The sequence below is a fragment of the Haemaphysalis longicornis genome, unplaced genomic scaffold (genome assembly GCF_048455015.1).
Source record: "Haemaphysalis longicornis isolate Haplotype H1 unplaced genomic scaffold, Haemaphysalis longicornis Haplotype H1 scaffold_9, whole genome shotgun sequence".
Taxonomy (NCBI): Eukaryota; Metazoa; Arthropoda; class Arachnida; order Ixodida; family Ixodidae; genus Haemaphysalis; species Haemaphysalis longicornis.
This window is the reverse complement of record NW_027526460.1, coordinates 4,949,310-4,971,548: the sequence shown is the minus strand read 5'-3', so window position 1 is coordinate 4,971,548 and position 22,239 is coordinate 4,949,310. Positions and strand designations below refer to the sequence as shown.

The 22,239-nt window shown below is 48.0% G+C and overlaps 2 protein-coding genes across 8 annotated transcripts in view; one reads left to right on the top strand and one right to left on the bottom strand.

Annotated features, from left to right (window-relative positions):
* LOC144152293 (atrial natriuretic peptide-converting enzyme-like) overlaps window positions 1-14,192 on the bottom strand; it is a 72,631-nt gene extending 58,439 nt beyond the window's left edge. The window contains exon 1 of one of the 2 annotated variants that reach the window (XM_077683538.1): window positions 14,007-14,192. In XM_077683538.1, coding sequence (XP_077539664.1) covers window positions 14,007-14,172 — 166 coding nt within the window. In that variant the 5' untranslated portion in view covers window positions 14,173-14,192. Of the gene's footprint in view, window positions 1-289; window positions 469-14,006 lie in introns of those variants that run through there. The other variant, XM_077683539.1, reaches the window with a different exon arrangement.
* Window positions 14,193-17,309: 3,117 nt separating this feature from the next.
* On the top strand, window positions 17,310-21,453 carry Mic26-27 (MICOS complex subunit 26/27). 6 transcript variants are annotated; one of them, XR_013319082.1, is made up of 10 exons: window positions 17,310-17,374; window positions 17,781-17,923; window positions 18,513-18,638; window positions 19,288-19,342; window positions 19,435-19,530; window positions 19,619-19,765; window positions 20,875-20,963; window positions 21,134-21,170; window positions 21,253-21,286; window positions 21,365-21,453. XR_013319082.1 is itself a non-coding variant. In XM_077683379.1 (9 exons), the coding sequence occupies exons 2-8, from the start codon at window positions 17,816-17,818 to the stop codon at window positions 21,143-21,145; spliced, it is 633 nt and encodes a 210-aa protein (XP_077539505.1). In that variant the 5' UTR covers window positions 17,310-17,374; window positions 17,781-17,815; the 3' UTR covers window positions 21,146-21,170; window positions 21,365-21,453. The 6 variants fall into 6 exon arrangements, 4 of the variants coding, with proteins under 4 accessions (XP_077539505.1, XP_077539502.1, XP_077539504.1 ...); XR_013319081.1 differs by having other exon boundaries at window positions 20,875-21,011; XM_077683379.1 differs by lacking the exon at window positions 21,253-21,286.
* The last annotated feature ends 786 nt before the right edge of the window (window positions 21,454-22,239 follow it).

The following is a 22,239-nucleotide window of genomic DNA, read 5'->3' as shown; positions in this document are numbered from 1 at the left end:
CCTCACCCGGCAGCGCAGCAGTCACTAGCGGCTGTTCGTGGCGTTCCGGCCACTCCTCTCGACGCCGAGGAAGACGGCGCCGCCCACAATACCGACAGAAACAGCTTTAATACAAGTGCAAGCGTTACTGGAAGACATTTCACCTGCGGTGCGAAAAATATTTCCGCATTCCTACGCGTGAGCACTCTAATTGCCCTTCGCGAGTTCTTTTCTTTTTTATCTGGAACAAGGTGTGGGGGACTGTATGGCATTACGTGCACACATGATGCAGCACAAAGACAATGTTCACCTTGTGTCGGTGGCTGCTTGTCCACCACATTCTTGGTATCCGGGAAATCGCTCCACATAAACGCGAGCTCCAATTTTGCAGCCGACGCCACCGCTGAACTCGTAAAAAGAATACGGTCCGCAAACTGCAGACCGTGCACCAGAGCAAGACTTTTTGGCAGCGTGCTTCGCGGGCACTTAATTCTCGTCACCCGCAGCTATCGCTCATTGTTACTGCGACCACCAATTGCCTCCTGGTACGGCTTTTGTGTTTCCGCAGCCGCCGTGGCGGAGTTTTTTAATAACAGCGGCGCCGCAGCTGCCTGGTCGCCCGCCAGCTCGGATACTTTTTGTGTCTGTTCTTTCGACTCCTGGCTGCGTGGACTGCGGGGACGTGTACGCCAGTAGTTGGGCTATACACACCAGGTTCAACTCGTGCTCGGTTTATCCCAGTACCTGCCTTGTTCAGTTTTTCATTTTTGTCCCGGCACGTGCCCAGATGCCGCGTTCCCGCTCACGCATCGTTGCTCGCACTGGGCCTCCGGGCCTTTTTTGACGATGCCTGCGCTGTAGTGTCGAGGCCACTGACTACGATTTTACTCAAGCATGAAACTGAAGCCCTTCTGTGCAAAGGAGTTTGAAGGCGGCAAATTTTAAAACACGCAGGCCGTTGAAAAGTTCAAAAATTAAAATCTATAGATTAAAAAAAAAAACGAGCAACGTAAGGGCATAATAAAATCGCTTGTTTCTCGCTTAGATTATATGTTCCCTGGCCGACACTGAACGCAAGGATAATCATAGCAATTGATTTAGCCGTTAACAAAAATTACGTGGCTAAATGCACTATAAGCTAATTCGTAGGGCAAATGTTGATAAGCTGGACTAATTATTACAAACATTGCAGCTGGTATGTGGTGCAATGTGGTATTATAAATGTTAGGCCGCGGATATCTCTCATGGGAGATATCCGCGGCCTAAGTTTGCTTAATAATCCTCTACAATTAAGGCTAAAATAGACTCTGATGCCTATTTTTACGTTCGCAAAGCAGAGAAGATCCGAGGAAAGGGCAGACACATATAACAGGAAAGTGTGCAGCACATTTCTTCCGCGACGTCCCTCCGTCGCCATTTTTCCTCGTCCCTTCCGTCACTTGTGTCCCTGAGTAGCACCCTTATACTCCAGGAGCGTTTCAGCTCGTATTGAAACCACCACGACTTCAATGTGACCTAGAACGCCCATTATTTATGAACTAACATCTGACGTCGAACGTCTCGAACCACAAGAATTTTTAAAAGTATGAGAAGATATTCGTTTAAAGGTTGCAGGGAATGCGAAGCCTATACTCCTAATCGCGTAACACCCGCCGCGGTGGCTCAGTGGCTAAGGCGTTGTGTTGCTGAGCCCAAGGACGCGGCGGCCACTTTTCTGATGGAGGCGAAAAGCGAAAACGCCTGTGTGTTCGAGATTTCGGCGCACGTTAAAGATTGCCCCATCGCCTGCGTTGCATCGGCGCGCTAAACCTAATAATCAATCAATCAACCGCGTAACGAGTATTCGCACTTAGTGATCATTTATTAGAATTATGGCGCTTTTACAGGCTATAGGGACACCTTGAGAGTCCCTAGTCATTCTGAGGATAGTTTTGCAAGCTCTTCTAGCAAAATTTCACCCCCCTTGATTAGGTGATCTACAAGTATGCTATCTTCTCCCGCAGCTTTTTCTTTCCTCACGCTGTTACATTGGCAAAGGCGTTATATTGGCAAAGGCGTCGCCTCCGTCATGTAGTGGTAGCGTGGTGGACGGGCGGCGAGCAGAAGTGCTGCCTTGGTGTTGACGACAAAGAGCCGAGAGCAAAGCTTAACTGCATCACTGCATGACGAGAGATGAACAGCGGCGGCTCAGGAACAGCACCCTTGCGGGTAAGCTTACAGCGTGACTCGGACAGAGCGGCGCTCATTACGGAAGCCCGATGCGGTCGGACATCGGTCACTGAAAGCGCTGAATTTATACACAGAAGCGTCAACGGCCCCACCGCCTTCCCAGTGCTTTGCACACAGACCGAACAGAGTGAGACACACCAGAACACTTTCCCGGTTCCGTGATTGCGGGTGCACGTTGAGTCTCAGAGAGTGGGGAAAGGAGAGATCTCCGCAGGCGGCGTCCGCTCGCAGATTCGAGTCTCAGCACGACCCCGCTTGTCGTAGCTTGCTTGCGGAGGGCGAGGTTTCCTGCAGCACACGACAATTCCACTGCACTACACCAAACTTGAAGCACGTGCGCACAAGGCAACAGCTAGCGCGCTGTAACCTTGTCAGCTAAGTTTTAAATGCATAGCATTTTAGTAACTCACAATGTCACGCGGCGTTGGCGTGCCTTGTCGTAGTCCGCATGCGCGCCTTGTCGTAGTCCGCATGCGCGTCTTGTCGTAGTCCGCATGCGCGCCTTGACGTAGTCCGCAGCCAGGAAGAAATAACAGTTTCCGGCGCCCGGTTTCGAACCCATGGCGCCGCGGGCGTTCCGGAGCGCAAGGTGCCCGGCGCCCTACCGACCGAGCCACGAAGCCGACACAGATTTCGATGCACCGAACGCGCCTTATATCCTTCACTCATTTCTCGTTTGTTTCGAAAGCGCCACAAGTTGTCCCGCGCCTCCAAAAGATGGCGACACGGGTCCCGCGATCAAGAGATACGACTTGCCGGCGCACCCCCTCGGAAATGCTGTGCATTTGATCGTGCCCCTCGCGAGGGGGATGTCTTTTTTCTGTCTCTCTGTCTGTCGCTGAATTTGTTCAGCTCACGTGCCGTCACGTGCACCTGTCAAGGCGCACACAGTTCTTGTCAGAGCGCTTCGATGTAGGCAGTTGCGAAAAACGGCCTGCACCTGGACCCCCCCTGCTTTGGATCGTGCGTACCGTGGCGCCACTGCGGCCACCGCATGCACTATCCAAAAAACAAATTATTCAAACTGATAATTTAACGCTAAATTTTGGTTTAAAGTGCATAATTATTTATTTCTATGCTTTAATAAGTTATTGATTGCTATCTTAACACCGGTGTTGAGGTGGCGATTGTGCCTGCGTCCGCGGATCTGCCTCGACCAATAGACCCTATGCGAAATTGCTTGGTGATCTAGCAACACTGATGTAAACAAGACCGTCCGCCATATTTGGCTTAGGGCTGTAAGCACACAGCTTTGTATAGAAGCCGCAGCTTGTCTCTTTCTTGTGCGTAATTATACCTTGTTCGTCTCTGTGAGCGTATACACTGTCTTTGCCGGTTGATATCTTCAACTTAGTAGCTCGGAAGCTTCTTCCATTTTTCACCGTTTCATCATTCTTTAGAAGGATCAACATTTGGGCGAGTTGGTACTGGTTATGTATCATCTTGACAAAACAGCGTAAAAAACGGGGACACTAGGAAAGAAAGACAACAGGACTTTGTCTTGTCGTCCTGTTGTCTTTAGTGTCCCCGTTTTTTACGCTGTTTTGTCAAGATGATACATCATCATTCTTTGTCTTGTTGTAGGCACGAATGTCAGTCATTTTTATTTTGTTAGTCAACGTCGGCATCTCCGCCAGCTCAGCTCCTTTAAGGCCGTTGTTTCTCTCCGTGAATCCAATCAGTGTGCCACGTCCGGTACTTCTTTCTCCGTGCCTGTCTATTGCAAAGTTTCCCACTGCCTTTTCTGCTTCTATAAAGTTATTTCTCCTCTTCCTCCTGTCTCAAGAAAGGCGTCGCTTTAAAAGACTCGAAAAGAGGCGAATGATGTAAATTGGAAACCGGAAGGGCTCAGACCCCGCTGTGCAGGACCCCCGCAGGACCAGGCAGAGCCGCTGCAACATGCAACTGTTGTAGAACCATACGAAAGCAGGAGTGGCATCGCCGTCACCGTAAGAAGAACTGTATCTTTCGCAGAGGTGTAGTTGAAAGAAAGCCCTCACTGTGTCTGCCTATCGCCGGCATGAAGTACTATTTATATACACAAGTGAAAAATGCGCGGATGAGCCCTGCGCCGTGCGTCATTCTTCTTCCGGTCGACAGTTGAGCAGGCAGCCTTTCGACAAGAGTGTCGATCGAAGGTATCATCGATGTTTGTCCTGGTTTTTATCATGGTGCGCATGGATGTGCCGCTCCAGCGCTGCCCAAACGTTTATCTGCGCGCAGCCATCCGGGCCGCATTTGTAGCCCCCCTTCACCACCTGTTCGTGTCGGTCATTAATCTAAACAAGACGCGAGTTACTCAGCGTTCTCAAACTTGGAATCATAAGCCAAAAAGGTATAGCAAAACTTGGTCAGGAAGAAGTCCGGTCAACTCTCGGGGAAGTCACCCAGCGGAACGAGCATATACGCAGATGTCGGTTCTAAATCGCACGGAAGCGTCGAGCGTTCTCGATATGTTAATCCCATTGCAAGCGACGGTTAAACCAGCTCGCCGCCGTAATCAGCGCGTGAAAAAGTGTCATCGGGGTGTGGCGAGTGCTCTTCCTTCGGGGCCACCCCTTGAACCTGCCTGTCTCGTCCTTGCTCAATAGATGCTGCTGTAAGATTACTTTGGCAGTGCCTACGTATTTTTCTCCATCTGCCATTAGATGTACGCGGCCGAAACACATACCAGCCCGCTTCCGATGCACTTATCCTACATTCGTGTAGTTAAACCTCTTCCGTCTGTCAGCCTGTGTGAGCAAACCTATTATCTTTTTCGCTGTTTTTATCTGCTGCTGCTTACAAAGAAGCAACCAAGCATTAACCGAATCCTAACTGCGAACGGAAACCAGATTGTTAACAACAAAACACGTATATTTTGTACGACTAACATCTGAGTTCTTTTGCATACGTGTTCTACCTATATGTTTTACCCATGCAGTGGTATAGGTTACGAATATGCACAGATGCGATATGCACACTAGGGAACACCTACGCACACGTTCTTTAAACGAAATTTGCATTAACAGAAACGTCAGATTCCCGTTTCTCCAAAAGGACCATTCGCGAAAAATGAAATCTTTAGTTAACACAGCAGCTGATGAAAGGGGCATAATGTTCTCGCCCCTTTATGTGTGTTGTTTAATGAGATTCCTCTGTCGAACTGAATAAGCGTCTCATCATGACTTCAAAAATAAAAAGAAACATGAGAGACAAGCCCGTATTTTAAGCAACTGTGTCTGGAACATATATGTGTAAATCGGTTGGGCCCAGCTATTCTCAAATGGGGTCCGCGGACCCCAGTAGGTGTGCGAGGGCCTTCCAGGGGTCCGCTAGGAAGCTTCCCCGAACCTTCCCTCCCACCCCCATGCATTTCTTTTAGCCAAAACTTGCTGCCAATGCAAAAATGTTGGTTCGCTGCATTTTTTCTCCCCGTGGCACATCTTTTAAAGGGGTCCTGAAGTACCTTCCGCCGATGCGTGGATGTACATGTAACCAAATAAAGCAATGTATTAGTAATCTCCTCCCGCAAGAATTTTGTTAAAGCGATGAGTATTAGCTGAGAAATCGTAAATCAAAAACCGCGCATTATCGTCGCGCCGCGTTTCCTCCTCCTTTCAACTTACTCTCCGCTGTTGACGGCGAGCGAGCCTTCCCTCCTATGATGCTGCGCTCCTCGGCGGTGACGTACTTCCGCTATTGCGCTGCTCACACTGCCGTCTGCTACGGGCAAGCTTTGTTGACACCATGAATCCCGCACTCCGCTCAAGGCTGGAAAAGCGAACAAAAAATCTGGCCGAATGTGTGCGGCGGCCTGGCCTTGCCCTTTCGCGGTGTACGTTGCTGGAGTCGCTATCGGCGGCACGTGACTTTTTATCGGCGGCAAACTCGCAGCCGCTAGGGCGGATCGTGCGCTCGCTCCCTTGGATGCACAGCGCACTGTTTATCCAAAAAGCGCCGTATCAGATGTGGCCCCGCTGGTGCCGGGTCTTATTTTGTGGCGGTGGTAATTCCTGCCGGCGGCATGTGAAAAAGACATTTTAAACCGATACAGAACCCGTGCACAAAACGCCAGTTCAGCTTGGGGCGGCGTGTGGTGGAGCGCGGCAACGTTGGCAAAACATGCTCCGCCACGGCTCTGAGCTTTCTAGCGCTGGAGCGAGCACCATTTCTTTGACAATATCAAACATCGGTTGCCCTGGCAACAAGGCACAAACCGCTCTAGAAGTCAGTTACGGTTGCGTGATCCCGGTTCAGCTTGGGGCCCCACCTCGCGGCATATGGGCATACTAATCACTCCCATTTGGAAGTGCGAGATGTGTTTGGCATTACAGGAGGCGATGGTGTGTGTGTTGTGGACGCCTTTGTGTCGCGATGGAATGCGACGTTGTGCTTCTGCGGGTGGATAGTGCTTTCCATGGTCTGGATTATCTTTCTCGAGCGGCGTACGACTCAACCTCGCATGGGGTATGTGCAGTGTGCGTGGCTAAAAGCCATCTCGGCTTGTGCGCCAGAATTAAGTGACTTGCTGTTCGTCCCCGCAAACCGCGCGCGAGGTGAGTGACGAATTTATGAGGGGCAGGAGGAAGCAACCCATCGTCTGTCAATCGCGGTTCGGACTTGCAACGCATGTTGTGACGTTGTGTTCGTTCTAAACGCATCTCTGGATTGTTTGGAAGTTGAATAAAATGTATGTGTCAAACCCGGGCATTCGGCTCAGGGCGTTCTCTGCGATTGCAAGAAAGGAGTGCCACGGGGCTTCAACGCTTTCTTTATGGAACGTACTCAAGTAAGAGAATATCCATGTCGTGTTATGGCCCTGTTGCATTCAATACAAACGGTTAAGCGTTTCTTTACACTTGTTTCGTTTGTCGTAAAATGTCCAAGCACTCCGGCACTCCGCTGGCAGATCAGCCGGCGAGCCGACGCTGAGCAGACGACTCATCTCTTTGCCGGAAGTGCGTGAAAAAGCCGCCCAATAGCAAGATGTCTAACTCATGACGAACATCTGGGAATTGATGACGTAGACATGTGAAGATGGCGGCGTCCAAAAACACGAAGGGAAAGGTGAGAAAAAAGCGACAAACTTTGCAACAAAAGTGTGAGCTTTCCGCTGCGCGTAAAAGAGTAATACTTGGCACAGATGATGTTGACGACCCAATCTAACGATTGCGCTAGTCAATTTAGTGTGCTCAAAACGCCTTTCAGGGCCCCTTTAAAGTTGGCGTTTTGCACAACAAACCAGCAATGCAAAAAGCCAGACACACAAAAGGCAGCATATATGGATGTTTGGACGACTGTTAGTTGTAAGAGCAAATCTTTTGACGATTTGATATGCATCATCATAAAAGTAAGCCTCAGAAGGCATACATTAATAATGCCTGGACGACCTTAGCTGCATTTGCAAATTGCTCTGCATTACGACACGGATCTGAATAGTTCATCGTGGGGTCCTTTTGTGAGCCCAATAAGGGTCCAGGGTACATTCAAAGCTGATAACCACTGGGTTAAACGATCGCCGCAATGTCGGCTCAAGCGTTCGTCTGAACCATTTCTTCGAATAACTGGGAGGCGCTATTCTCGACTTGGACAACTACCGAGGAAATTCGTTCAAGATTACAAGTCACTAAAGAAGTCATCCGTGCCTGGCTGCATGACGACGAAGAACAGAGCCAATCACTTATTGACGGCAAATTTCGTATGCCGGATGCTATGCATATGGAGGCCGGAAATAGCGCACCCTCTCCTTTCGTTTGGCGCACCCGACGAGGCGAGCCCCTTCAGTCGGGATGCTGGAAGGGCAGGAGGAAGGAACGGGGTGGCGGTGTGGGCACAGAGGCAGCAGGCGTGTGTGGCTGAGGGCGCCGCTGGGGCCCACGGGCTCCTGGCCGCCGTCCGAAGGGAAAGGACATCGCGTTCGGCCGTCTGCTCCCTCAGTTTTGGGCACGATGAAGTTTATTCATCATCACGAATGGAGTCGCATTGAAGGATTATGGTATAGCTGACACAGTGGAACATTTTGGAGCGCCTGTTTGAAGTTGTGCGGAAAGTAATGTGCTACCACGGTGGTGAATTCTCTCGAAAAACCTTGTTTCACACACACACACACACACACACACACACACACACACACACACACACACACACACACACACACACGCACACGCACACGCACACGCACACGCACACGCACACGCACACGCACACACACACACACACACACACACACACACACACATTGGGGGTGTACTGTTGTGATATTTATGCGTGGAAGCGACATGACCATTGTTATATCCAGTGTGGAACACGGCGGGTCAATCCCTCTGTTCCTTCTACCCATCCAAACCCATCGCCACTGTCATCTGTGTATAACCATCATCATCCCCGGACAGTTCCGTCTTTCGGTGGCCTGTGCTCGGGGGCCTAATTAAAAGTGGTCCTTCAGCTATATATATATATTGTCACGACGCCAGAGACGACGTTGTCTTGAAGGAAAACACGTTTATTGGAGCGAACTTGTGCTCCCCTAACAACTCAAATAATGCACGGGCGGCGAAGCAGCAGTCAGCAAAGTGACGTACTCAAGCGAGCGTCGGAGATCGAATGCCACGGCGTCTGCTCTGCAGGCTTTTATCTTTCGGCGCAAGTGTTTCTGGAACCTTCGATTCACATTCAGAACATTGTAGATCACAGAAGATTATTCTGGGCTAGCGACGTTAGGACGAAACAGTGTGCTTATCTGAATGTCATAGCCCGTGCGGCATGAAAGTAAAGAATGAAAGACGCGCTTCGTTTGGAACGCAGATAACACAGCCGGGCGTGGCCAGGCAGTAAAAACAAACAATAAATAAACAAACCCAAAAATGGTTCGCGGCAATATATATATAGGGTGATCAAAATTAAGCCGACAGCTTTTTTAAAAATTAGGCGCTTAAGTTTACGTGAAGACCACCTCTACAGTGAGGTTACGCGCCCGATGGGGCACATAATTAGGTTGTAAATATTGATGTCGGTGGCTTAATTAACTAAAATTGATTAATTAACTTTATAGTGGCTGCAGTAACCAGACATGTTTGTATTGGAAAGTTGGACGCAATTGTGTTTCTATGCAGGCAGTTTCACTGGGCAGAATTCTTCTAGCTCATCCGTCACTGCGAGATATCGAACTGCGAAGTTTAATTGCTGTTCGCGTGATTACGCATGCTAGACACTCAAGACCGGAGCATAGCTGCTCCCTTTTCTTCTGTGTTTTGATAGCGGTTCCGAGTACTGCAGATTGCAAAAAAGGCAGCCAAGACTGAATGGGTGTCAGTTGTCACATTTTCCTGTGCCTCAACCGCGTTGTCGAATTAAACACTGTAATCAGCAGGCACGTCACAAAAGGGAGGAGCTTTGCGCCGCTGCAGACTGCCTTGCATGTGATCATGCGAATGGCAATTAAACTTCGCAGTTTGATATCTAGAATCTAACTTCTCAATACAAACATGCCTGCTTACTGCAGCCACTAAAACGTTAATTATTCACATTTAGTTCATTAAGCCACCGACATCAATAGTCACCACCTCATTCTGTGGCTCCCTGGGCGCATAACCTCACTGTAGAGGGGGTCTTCACGTACATTTAAGCGAGTAATTTTTATAAAACCTGTCGACTTGACTTTGATCACCCTTTATATATATATATATATATATATATATATATATATATATATATTGTGGGCATTGGGAGTGTAATGCTGTGATATTTGTGCGTGGAGGCGACATGATCATTGTTATATCCAGTGTGGAACACGGCGGGTAAATCCCTCTGTTCCTTCTACCCGTCCAAACCCATCGCCACTGTCATCTGGGTATAACCATCATCATCCCCGGGCTGTTCCGTCCTTCGGTGGCCTGTGCTCGGCAGCCTAATTAAAAGTGGTCCTTTAGCATCTCGGAGCTGTGTCTCTCATATATATATATATATATATATATATATATATATATATATATATATATATATATATATATATATATATATATAGTCTGGAAAGATAAAAGCTCACACAGAGCGCGAAAAAAATAGGTTAGTAGATACAGAAACACACGAGAAAGATGTAGAAAATAGAAATAAGTTTACTGACGCTTCAGGAAGAGGACTTCCTTTCTTCAAAGTAAAGGAAGTCATCTTCCTGAAACGTCAGTAAACTTATTTCTATTTTCTACGTCTTTCTCGTGTGTCTCTGTCTCTACTAACCTTCATCATCATCGTCATCACCAGCCTATTTACGCCCACTGCAGGGCAAAGGCCTCTCCCATTATTCTCCAATTATCTCGGTCCTGTGCCAACTGTGACCAATTTATCCCCGCAAACTTCTTGATCTCATCTGCCCATCTAACTTTCTGCCGCCCCCTGCAACGCTTGCCTTCTCTAGGGATCCACTCTGTTACCCTTAATGACCAGCGGTTATCTTGCCTTCGCATTACATGCCCTGCCCACGTCCATTTCTTCTTCTTAATTTCTACTAATATGTCTTTAACACCAGTTTGCTCCCTGACCCACTCCGCTCTCTTCTTGTCCCTTAATGTTACACCTATCATTTTCCGCTCCATTGCCCGCTGAGTCGTTCTCAATTTAAGTTGAACCCTCTTAGTAAGCCTCCAAGTTTCTGTCCCGTAGGTGTGTACCGGTAAGATGCAGCTGTCATACACTTTCTTCTTCAGCGACAATGGTAGGCTGCTATTCATTATCTGAGAATGTCTGCCATATGCACCCCACCCCATTCTGATCCTTCTAATTATCTCTGCCTCATGGTTGGGATCTGGGGTCACAACTTGGCCTAAGTAGATATATTCGCTTAGCACTTCCACTGCCTCGCCACCTATCTCAAACTGCTGTGCTGTCCCGAGGTTATTGATCATTACTTTAGTTTTATGCATATTAATTTTCATGCCCACGGTTCTACTCTGTTCGCTTAGTGCGGAAAGCATGCTTTGCAATTCGTCCCCCGAGTTACTTAGCATGGCAACGTCATCAGCAAATCTGAGGTTACTGAGGTATTCTCCATTAACCCTTACTCCCACCTGTTCATAATCCAACGTTCTGAATACTTCTTGTATGCATGCTGTGAATAACATTGGAGAGATTGTGTCTCCTTGTCTGACACCCTTCCTTATAGGTATTTTACTGCTCTCCCTATGGAGGATGATGGTAGCTGTAGACCCATTGTAGATATCCTCTAGTATTCTTACCTAATGCTCATCTACCCCCTGGTTCCGTAATGCCTGAATGACTGCTAGGGTTTCGACCGAGTCAAATGCTTTCTCATAATCTATGAAGGCTATATATAGGGGTTCAGTATACTCAGCGCACTTCTCTATCACCTGATTGATCGTGTGAATATGGTCCATTGTTGAATACCCTTTACGGAACCCTGCTTGTTCTTTAGGTTGACTGAAAGCTAAGGTTGCAGAGATTCGGTTAGCGATTACCTTGGTAAATACCTTGTAGACGACTGACAGTAAGCTGATCGGCCTGTAATTTTTCAAGTCCTTCATGTCGCCTTTCTTATGGATTAGGATGATGTTCGCGTTCTTCCAAGATTCCGGTACCATTGCGGTCGTTAGGCATTGCGTATACAGGTTTGCCAGTTTTTCAAGTACAATTTCTCTTCCTGTTCGTCCTGGCTAGCGTGTGCGCGGCACACCCACCCGATTCAAAGGGTACAGCCAAAATATCATCAGCTGCAGCCGACTCCTCGTTTTTCCCCCAACGTAACGGTACTCGATCCTGCAGGTCGAGTGAGGGGTCTGGCACCGCCCTTTCTCTCCAAGCGCCGGTGAGAGTGGCCCGCGAGCCCTTCCCATGGAATTAGGCCTGCACTTTGCACTGCAGCGCACCGCCGCAGAAGCAGCGTCGTTGCAGTGGTGAGAAACTCGCGCAGCGTGACGGCCCGGAATGGCTCCCCGCGCACCGTGGCACGGGCGCCAGCGCGCGCGAGGCGTCCAATAGCCCCGATCAGGCGGCCAACGTTTAATTAGCGCCCGCCCGCTGATACGCTTCCCTCCGATCCGGCCGTCTGGCCGGCCGCTGTCCGATGGCGAGCCGATAGGGACAAACTGGTTCAAACGCTCCTCACGAGCCCCTCTCGCTTCCGGCTACATTGTTGCGCTGGACCTCCTCGCAACGATTAAGGTGTAAAAAAAAAAAGAAGCGATTGACGTCTATACGCGCACAGGGGACGTAGTTCACAAGGAGGACCATTGTCAAGAGCCTGGTGCCGATGAATATGCATGGAAAGGATTGGAAGGGGTATCAGTGGGCGGCTGCTCCCCGCCGCGCCAACAAAAGAGGTGTGTGACACTCGGGGACTGTCACACACGGGGCAGCTCCCTGCTCCGGCACCCTCCTTCTTTTCAGTGTCATCTGGCCGCCAAGGGGCTGAAGGCCGCAGCAATCAAGGTAGGCCTCAGATCTTCTAGGTTCTACAAAGTTGACCATATAACGAAGTGATCCTTTGGTGCGGTTGGTCAGTCTCGGGAACCTTCGTCACCTGGTGGACCAAGCACAAGTACAAGCACCGCAGACGCTGACCGCGTGCACTGCTGCGCCGTCTTGGTTGGTTGGTAACCTTGAATCAGTCGCATACCACGGGGGGATTGGCCAAGAAGCTTCTGGTGACGATTAAACGCCAGGCCACCTGCCCTAATAACTAAATTCTCAAACGCGCTCCCTAACGTAATATCCTGCGGAAATACTACCCCATTTTAGCCAGCAACGACCGAGTTAAAAAGACATTCCCGGGAGCACCAAGGGTTACCCACCGGAAAAATAGGAATCAAAGTTATTTTAGTGCATGCTAAAATAAGGCCTTCAAAACAACCAATCATAACCACCTGCAGTTTCCCTCCCAGATGCAAGACTTGCAGGCACCTACAGACAGACTGCAGTTTAAAAAGCACCGCCAGCATTTACGTCCAGACATCCAACATTAATTTGTGTATATACGTTAGAATGCTCAATGTGTCAGAAACGAGTCAACCTATGAGCTTACGTCTGAACGGTCACCGGGTAGATACTCCTTAACAAAGTATCTGTAGCTGTCGCGCACCATTTCAACCAACCAGGCTACAATTTTGATGAGTCTCCTAGGACAGATTCTTATTTAATGCACAAATTCAACTCCCGGGAACCTGCTGGAATTAATGCTTCCAGAAGCAACTTAGAATCTTTGCGATATCCATCGGGAATACAGCATTAGGCATTGACTTGCGAGTACCTTTATTTGAACAATATTACCCCCCTCCTCCAGCTCTGCATGTGATCGCCTAATTTCTTCTGCTTTCCTTCTTTAGATTCCAGTTTTGTACGCAAGGGAACCCCTTCAGCCATTGCTCCGGAATTTTATTTTCCGCCCTTTTTTGCACAGCTTTGTCTTGTGCCCCACACATGGTTATAACTTTATCTTTTCGTTTTTAGTTTCAGAAAAGGCTCTCTTCAGGAATGTTGCTGTTTGTGACACGTGAAATTTCAGTTGTGTGGTGTTTGTTTTTATCGACCTACTAATATTTACTCTTTTTTTTTGACCTCCAGCACTGCACACGTACAAGAAAAATGACATTAAGTGTTTACCGAAAGAGAGAGAGAGAAACATCTTTAATGAACAAGTGAGGTCAGCCAGGCGGGGCGCCCGACTTGCTACACCAAATGGGGGTGAAGGTGTGATGAAGATTAATGAAAACTCTCACTTACACATGAATACTCAAACACACAAACTCACACAAAAAGCACATACACAATCAGGCGATATAGTCATTTGTCTGAGAGTTATAGCTCACTGATAAGTCCAGTGCTCCGGAAGAACGTTAGGAGCACTGTTGTTGCGCGACTTGCCATGCCGGTTGTAAGCCAGGGCCCAAGGAGGTGACTCGAAGATTTCTGGGCGGACGCGGGAAGGCCCAGAGAAAGCTTTGCCGTGGTACGCTCAAGTTCGTAGAAAGCCATGCATGCTACACGCGGAAACGCAAAGGCGTTAAATGCGTTAGGCATGATGGTGATCATGACCAAAAAGAGAAATTCACTCATATTTTAGAAGTCTTTAACGCAGAGAAGCGCGTCTTACAAGGGTTAAAAATGTTTTTGTGTGAAAGAAAATGTTATGAAAAATAGTGTTTTCTTAAAAATGGGGTGAGCCATTTCTAAAAGTGGCTTAATTCAGCAGTTGCTCTCACCTGCCAGCGGTAGCCCAACCAGAAAAATTTAACACGACGAGTAACACGATGTTTTGCCTTTTGCCGCTGTTTTAGTGAACTTCGTCTTCTACAAAACTTGGCCACCAAGAGACAGAGAGAAGAAACATTTATTAGAGCAGACGGTGGTGGTTGAGCCGTCACTCGGTGGGGTGGGTTCACCTCAGTCCAGGTACCCTTGGGCCTTGGCTGCAGCCCTGGCACGGGTGACCAGAAAGATCTGGTCAGCGTGACGGGAGCTGGTCAGCAGGCCCTCCCACTGCTCTGGGGAAGGTCTGGGATTGGGGGCAAGCGATGGGGTGTTTTGACAGGCCCACACCATGTGGTAGGTAGTATTAAGAGAGGGGCAGAATTCGCAGGTGAGGGTGTATTGGGTAGGGGAGATAGCGTGGAGGATGGGTGCGTTGTAATATGTGTTTGTTTGTAATCGACGCCATGACTGCTTCCTCCTTGGTTAGTTGAGGGTGAGGTTGAGGCAAAGTGAGGCGAACGTTGCGATAATGGTGCAGGATGTCGTGGTAGCGTGATGGAACAGCGGGAGTTGGAGGTGGCTGGACCGTAGGTTCTGTTCCTGAGGGAAATGCCCGGTGTGGAAGGGCGCGGGCAGCGGCGTGAGCCGCCTCATTTCCCTCGAGGGACGAGTGGCCAGGGGTCCAGACGATGTACAGGTCGGGGAGGGGATTGATTGAGGCGAGTATGCGTAATGCAGGAAGTGAGATGCGTCCACGTTGAATGTTACGGCAGGCTTGCTGGGAATCTGTTATTATTGTAAGGTATTCGGAGCCAGTTGTAGCGGCGATGGCTATGGCAATTTCTTCGGCAGTGGTGGTTGATGTCGAGAGAGTTGTGAGGGAGGTGAGAAGTGTGCCTTCTGAGTTTACAACCGCCAGAGCATGAGCCTGGCGTGTGGGGTAGAGGGCGGCCACCAAGAGTGCACAAAAAATCGTCTTATTCAGAAGTTCAGTTATGTTTCCGCGTCAACACTCTGTTGCTGAGAACTTAGTTTCATTTTGGCGCTCATCCCGTTCGAGAGTAGGCAGATTTAATGCGTTTGTGAAGGCCTTTTCTTTCCTCCATGGTGAAGGCGAATGTCATTTTTTGTATACGTGTGGCACGGGTACCTTAAACCAAGAAAGACATTAGAGCGAATGGCATTAGATTTTTGCGTGTAGCAGCAAATTAATGTCATTAAAACTTAAGGCATGTCATCTAATTGTCTTCCGGTGTTTCGGAAAGCCTTGCTCTAGGCCACGTGGCGTGGCAACAAACACCTTCTCACCCTATCCTTTTATGAATCGTCCAAACCGTACTCCCCTCTTACCATCTGCGCAGCTAAAAATATGCACCCTTGCTTCCTCCTCAATATCTCCCCCCTCATACTCCCAAACCAATCTCGCTCCTACACCGACACCCTCTAGGCAACACCCTCTAGACTCTTTCTCATTCCCCAATTCCCTCCTGGGGAACTACCCCTATATTATGGCGTGCCAGCCAGCCGAGTGTTTGCCCTCACGAAGGCAAGTCTCTTTGCTGAAACGTTGGTGTTCACTACCTTGTTCGAAGTTTTCTTTTCTTGTGGTCCATCTTCCAAGTTCCATCTCCACCCTATATATATATATATATATATATATATATATATATATATATATATATATATATATATATATATATATATAGGGTGGACTACATGGAGGAAAGAAAAGGTTAGGAGAGGCCCTGACGTCACATTTGTGAAGCCGAGTCCCGCCATGACTTGAGCCCACGGAGCCCAGCACTCTATCCCATCATCCTTTGCTGTCTCCGGTTTCATTTGACTAACATGGCGTCGCCCTGCTCTCCCGCTTCGAAGCGAATACAGCTTCGTCGCTAATTCCTCGGTGCGATATAATGTTCTAAGCTGTTGATTTCGCCTTCAATTTGCCCATTCTAACCCTCACCCAATGTTTCAATCGAAAAACGGCCTTCGTTTTTTAGATAGGAGGACGATTTTTTAGCTCTTAAGCCTGGCAAAGTAGCGTTTGTCGTCGTCATAGCAACAGGCTCGCGGGATACAAGTTAAGGCCACCTCCGACGGCGGAGTATTCAAACTGGCCTAATCTAAAAACGTTTGTCGTAGCGACTGCGCTGGTTTGCAAGCGTAGCGAGGCAGCGACATACCAAGCGCCTTAAAAATTTGTCCGTTTTATTTGCCCAAATTTGGTCGCCGCAGTTGTAAACAAGTAAGCAACATTGTCCATGGGCTCAAGAAAAATGACGTAACTTCCTCCACACTTTTTGCAATGCATTGGGATGCTAGGGGCCTCTCCTGAGTATTCTTTCCTCCATGGTGGACTACGTCACCACCGCTTACACGTCATCACCCACCAGGCCCCCTTTTCCCTTTTCCTTGCACACTCTGCTCTCCTCGCCCCTCACCAATCACTCTCGATTCTCAGTGTGTAAGTGGGGCTCTTAGATTTAGAGTCTTGGACTCACTGAGGACTCACCGAGAAGCAGTCCAGGCATTGGTCCGGGATTCGATTTTCCTATGCATCCTGCCATCATACCATCCCTGTGGCATAACATCCTTGTGTCGCGGTGAGTCCGAGACTAAATCTGACCACATAGTGAGCAGGCTCAGCAGTAACACTTCTAGCTGATTAGAGCGAGTCAGGTGAGCCAAAATTTTGGCAGTAAGTAGCCAAGAAGAACTCTCGTCTTTAGTGAGTCCAGCTTCATTTATTTCTCCAAGGACTCCTGGCTGCCGCCTAAAAGGGGGAAGAGGACCGATGAGGATCTCCAACCTCTTCCTTTTCCCACCGGGCACAAAATAAAGTTGTTCTCACTCTCTCTCCATGGTCATGCGAAACCGAAACCAGTATGTTCGCGCAAGCGTTACGCCAGTGTGATCGACATCACGAGAGTTTGCGGCTGCTCCAGGCTGCTCTTCTGTCGGGCCACTGTCGGGCCGCACGCATGTATGCTGTTGTATTCTTCCTCATTGCTGAGGTTGTGGGGACTTTTCGTTACGCTTGTTCTTTTGTGGCAGTTTAGCAAATGTCTGCGAGTACGGTGAATCCATTTGAGCGCAGTGAAGTTGGGTTAGTGGCTACAGAGACATTGAGTTCGTAGCAAGGCCGGTAGACTTCGAGTATTTCGTTTCATACGTTGTCGTTTTATGTGACGCATTTTGATGCTCGTTGATGACCCGCATTTTCTCCATGTCTTGATGTTAAGAACGAGGATTGACACTAGTCAATGAGGCATTGCACTAGTATAAGCGGAAGCCGCACATTGGCGTACTTCCGAACACCCCGGCGCTGTCCGTTTGCCCTTGAAAATTGCTGTTTACGTTTGGTTAACTGGGAGCGCTCTGCTGCGCAGATTTGTGCCGGTGAGGTGCCAGTCGCAGTAGGACCATGGACGTCACGCCCAAAGTCCACGCGCAAGCAGCCGCCCCCGCTGAGGAGAAGAAGCCTGCTTGCAAACCATGTTGTAGAGGCAAAAAGCTGAAGAAACCGAGTGAGGTGTGTCTGTGTTCTGTGTAGCACGTCCCTGTGCTGTAGCACTTGGTCTTGTCGTAACAGCGGCAATATTGCGAGCTATGTCTATGTTTTCTGTAGCAAATCCCTGTGCTATGGCACTTGGCGTTGTCGCTACAGGGTTAATCTTGCTGCATTTTTTTTTCTGCCATGGAAGGGTTGGACGTGAAGGGTAGAGTGTAGTGGTAATTTTAGAAAAGCTGTGTTGTCTAGTTTTGCGGCAATCATGGTGGTTACCGAAGTGCCGGTGCACATTTTCGATTGACAACTTGACTCTGTTCCTGTTCTGAAGCCTGACTTTGTTTTATATGAGCCCTGGCACCATTTATTATTGCATGACTCTTTTCGTCTAATACCAGGAGTCCGCAACCAGCAAAATGTTCTACTTGCTGGCGTCTAAATTTGGGTATTGGTGCTCATTAAAAAGCCCCAGGTGGTCAAAATGAATCTGCAGCCATCCACTACAGCTGAGTCATAGCTTAAGTGCAGCTTCGGCACGCAAAAACACAAAAGTCTGGATTCGTTTTCTTTTTTGCTTAAACTTTGCGTTTTGTTCTTGTACCCTTTTCTTCAGCTGCCTCTGTACGATAATAGCTCTGACGATGTTGAGTATGAGCTGGTTGAGGAGGCCCCTGGCCAAGTGGAAAATGCAGTTCACTACGTGCGGACAAGCATCAGCCCATACTACAATGCCGTCGAGGTAAGATGAGTGCCATGCAGCACTACTGTGTACTCACAACTTCTGAGCCATACGAGAGCTTGACGAAACACGCCAGCGCAGTGAAACAAGTAGTACTGACATGCTTTGCCTCAGTTGGCAGGCAGGGATGTAAATGATGTCCACTACTGCTGAAATCTACCAAAAGTTCAACAGGGAAAACGGCAACCATTAGAGAAGGATGAAACCAATACTGAGCTCCTGTGGTTGGCACTGTGTTGGCCACCATTATCGTGTTAATGGTGGCTTTAATCATTATGCTGTCTCCACTGTGACTCATTTGACTTGTATTGCACTTTATTTATAGTGCTTATACTAGTATGTTTAGCAGCGGTGCAGTCGCTTGTGAAATGGCACACATTGTCAGCACTCTAAGCTAAGGGCAGCCAAGATGAATAGGGTGACATCGCAGACAATTTCACCTTCACTTGTGTGCATGTGTGAAGTATTGTTCAGTCTTTCTTTAGCCTAGTGCTGGTAATGCAGTGGCACACCAACATTAATGAACTTTTGTAATGCCATGAGTCGACGTGTTTCATTGCAGCCTCACCTGAACGTAAGCATTGCTCTCTATGCTTAGATCCACATGGGTATAGTTGGTGCTAGTTAGTCTTTTTTCCTTCCTTTGCAGTCTGCCGGAGAAAGGGTTGGAGATATCTATGCCACGGCTGTCGAGCATTCCAAGTGTGAGTCCCCAGTAACTTGGCCTGCAGCAAATTGTGCTGTCCAGTTCCCCTCTGAACAAATTACGGTCTTCTCTGTTGTCGTGTGCTTTCAGCAAGCTACGAGTACGTAACAAGAGAGGAAAACACAGTGGCACGAGCTATGGCCATATCGCTGGGAGGCCTTACAGGAATCGTTCTTGGAGCCAGGGGTAAGTGTTCATGGGTTGGTTTGCAGTTCACTGCGATGGCTTCTGGCATGTGGGTGCAGTGCCTTCTCTGCCCTGATTGCGATTCCAGGAGGCATGTTCAAGAAGCTCTTTTTGGGAACTGTGGGAGCCACGGCGGCTGCTGCAGCATGCTATCCCAAGGAGGCCAAGCAGTTTTCCAAGGACTACCTTGCTGTCGCCGGGAATGAGGTTGCTGCTGTTGTGAAACAGGCCACAGGCAAGCTGACCAGTGTGCTCACCTGTATTCAGTCGTGTGCTGTGGGTCTGCCATACATGCTAGCAACCAAATAAGGGTCCCATATGCCTGTACATGTGTGGGAATGTGCAAAATGTCTGTTTTTGCTTTTGCCCCAGTGTTAGCTCTTGTTGCGGCGAAGCTTGAGGAGCATGTTTTTTTTTTCTTTGTAAAAATATTTGATTCAGGGGCTAGTACAGATTAAAAATTTGTAGAACAATTTGGATACATGAACATATATATATGTACACATTTCTTTCCCCTTAATTCATAGCTTTTTAAAGGAAACCTTTTTCAGTCATTTTGAGTATTGTGTTATTTGACTAGGTGATTTGGAGACTGTTAGAAATCTTGTAAAATAGTTGACCACTTGCATTTCAAACTATAAATGTAGTGAAGTGAGCAGCCTGGTGAAATTCCAAATACTAGCAGATGGGCTTTCTAAGGACTTCCTTAACTGCTATTGTTAAAACTGGTAATGCAAATGCAAGCACTTAACTATATGTATCTTGTGGTGCTGCTATTAGAACTCTTATTCTTTAAAAGCAAGTTTAACGAAAATCCTAGCTGTGTTTTTTCTCAATAAATTTAAATGTTCCATTGCCCGGTAAAAAGTATTTCTTTTTCCGTGCTTTTCTATTGGATTTTTAATGGAGAGTAAATGTTTTGTAGCAAGCAAACCACCAATTTTCTAATGCTACCAGGATTGGCATGAGAAAATGTGTCTTCAAGATGCTTAAGGTTTGACTGTAACAGGTGATCCATTTTGCCTGAGTGTACTTTAAAGTACACCACTCAGGTGTTCATGTGAGTTATGCAACACGGCATTCATCTGTTTGTTTTTGGCTTGTTTTCAACTGTATTAAACATCATATTCCACATATAGATGAAGTCTACTCAGAATGATTCACTGTGCATATTTTGTCAAATACAAAAAAAAAATGGGCATTTTACGCATTTGCAGTACATAATGCACTTGCACTGTTCGTTAAGGTTAAATAATTAGTAGAATTTTGTTCAGGAAATCGTGTTATGTACGTTTCTTGTTCAGTGGTATAAGCTGCTTTTGCTGTGTGCTCTTGTTTTCACAGGCCATGACCTGAAGGACCTGTTTTCAAAGGTGCAGCTCCCAAAACTGCCAGACTTTTCCCCGAAAACTATTGATCAAGTTGGGCAGCAAGTGAGTGACGTTCAGTATTACGGTTTCAGACTGGCCGATCCTGAATCGGTAAATACTGTGTGTTCTGCACTTTGCAGCCATTGTTAGAGGCAGACTTTTGCGTAAGCGCTTTGGGTTTGGTGATCTCCTTATGAGTAATTATATTGCTGGCTTTTGTGTTCTTGTTGCAGAAGAGCTCCTAATAAAGCTACCCATGTAACAGCCATGGCAAGTATAACTACCTTTGCTTGTAAACTAGGTTGACAGTTTTTCCCAAAGAACTTTATGACGCATTATGCGGCCATTTCAGATTGTGTAGAGCAAGAAATGTGCAGGCTTTTTCGGTAATATCGTGTTGTTGTTTACCTTTTTTTTTCACAAGTAATCTTATTTTTTGCCTTCTTGCACCATTTTCTTTTCAGGTACAGCCATCCCTGAAGGACAGATTAAGGAACTAGTGGAGTCATCCAGAAAATTTAAGCATATGCAATAAATGCACTCCTGAACACTCTTTGCTGGATGTTTCATTTATTGCATGTCAGCAGTGAAGCTTTAATCCATTATTATAAACCTAAATACACGTTTTCATTGGATCATAGCAGTTACAGAATGTCAACCAGTACAAGCCGCGAGCGCGCGTCCGTCCGTGCGTGCGTGCGCGCGCGCGTGCGTGCGTGCGTGCGTGCGTGTGCGTGTGCGTGTGCGTGTGTGTGTGTGTGTGTGTGTGTGTGTGTGTGTGTGTGTGTGTGTGTGTGTGTGGAAAGGAAGTCGTCTTCCAGAAACTGCTGAAATGTCAGTAAACTTTTATTTTTTTTCTATGTGTCCTTGTCTTTAACAGAGTCCTTCAATGCCTTTCTGGTCATGAAACTTCGCCATCACGCTATGGGAGAGCTTCGTACGCTGCCGCGCCGCGTCGCTGGTGTTGATCGGAGGGCAGCCGGGGGCGTGGTCAGAGCGCGTTTCGCAGGGAACGGACCATGGAGTAAGATAAAACAGACGCTCGCCGCCTTATCAGCAGTGCGCTTTCGCTTTACGTGTCGTCGGCCGCCCAAATGGACTTATCATTTTGTGAGTGGCGAAAAAATTTGATGCGAACGGGCATGCTGCTGCTGCGTTTTTGCCTGCCGGCCTGGCTACAGAGCAGCGGCGGCCGCCCGATGCCCTCCGATCTGCGGTGGCGCCACTCGCGGTAGCCTTTCTCCCTGTTCTGTGCTTTCTCCCCGTACGAAACTTGGCCGGGAGTTTCATGAACAGAGAAGCATTGAAGGACTCTGCCTTTACTTCCTTTGTATATATA

Excerpts from the sequence above, each read along its gene's own strand:
- Mic26-27 (XM_077683376.1), top strand. The coding sequence starts at position 17,816 with ATGGACGTCACGCCCAAAGTCCACGCGCAAGCAGCCGCCCCCGCTGAG. Across the intron at positions 17,924-18,512 it reads AGCTGAAGAAACCGAGTGAG|CTGCCTCTGTACGATAATAG; the intron begins GTGTGTCTGTGT and ends CCTTTTCTTCAG. Across the intron at positions 19,343-19,434 it reads GGCTGTCGAGCATTCCAAGT|CAAGCTACGAGTACGTAACA; the intron begins GTGAGTCCCCAG and ends GTGTGCTTTCAG.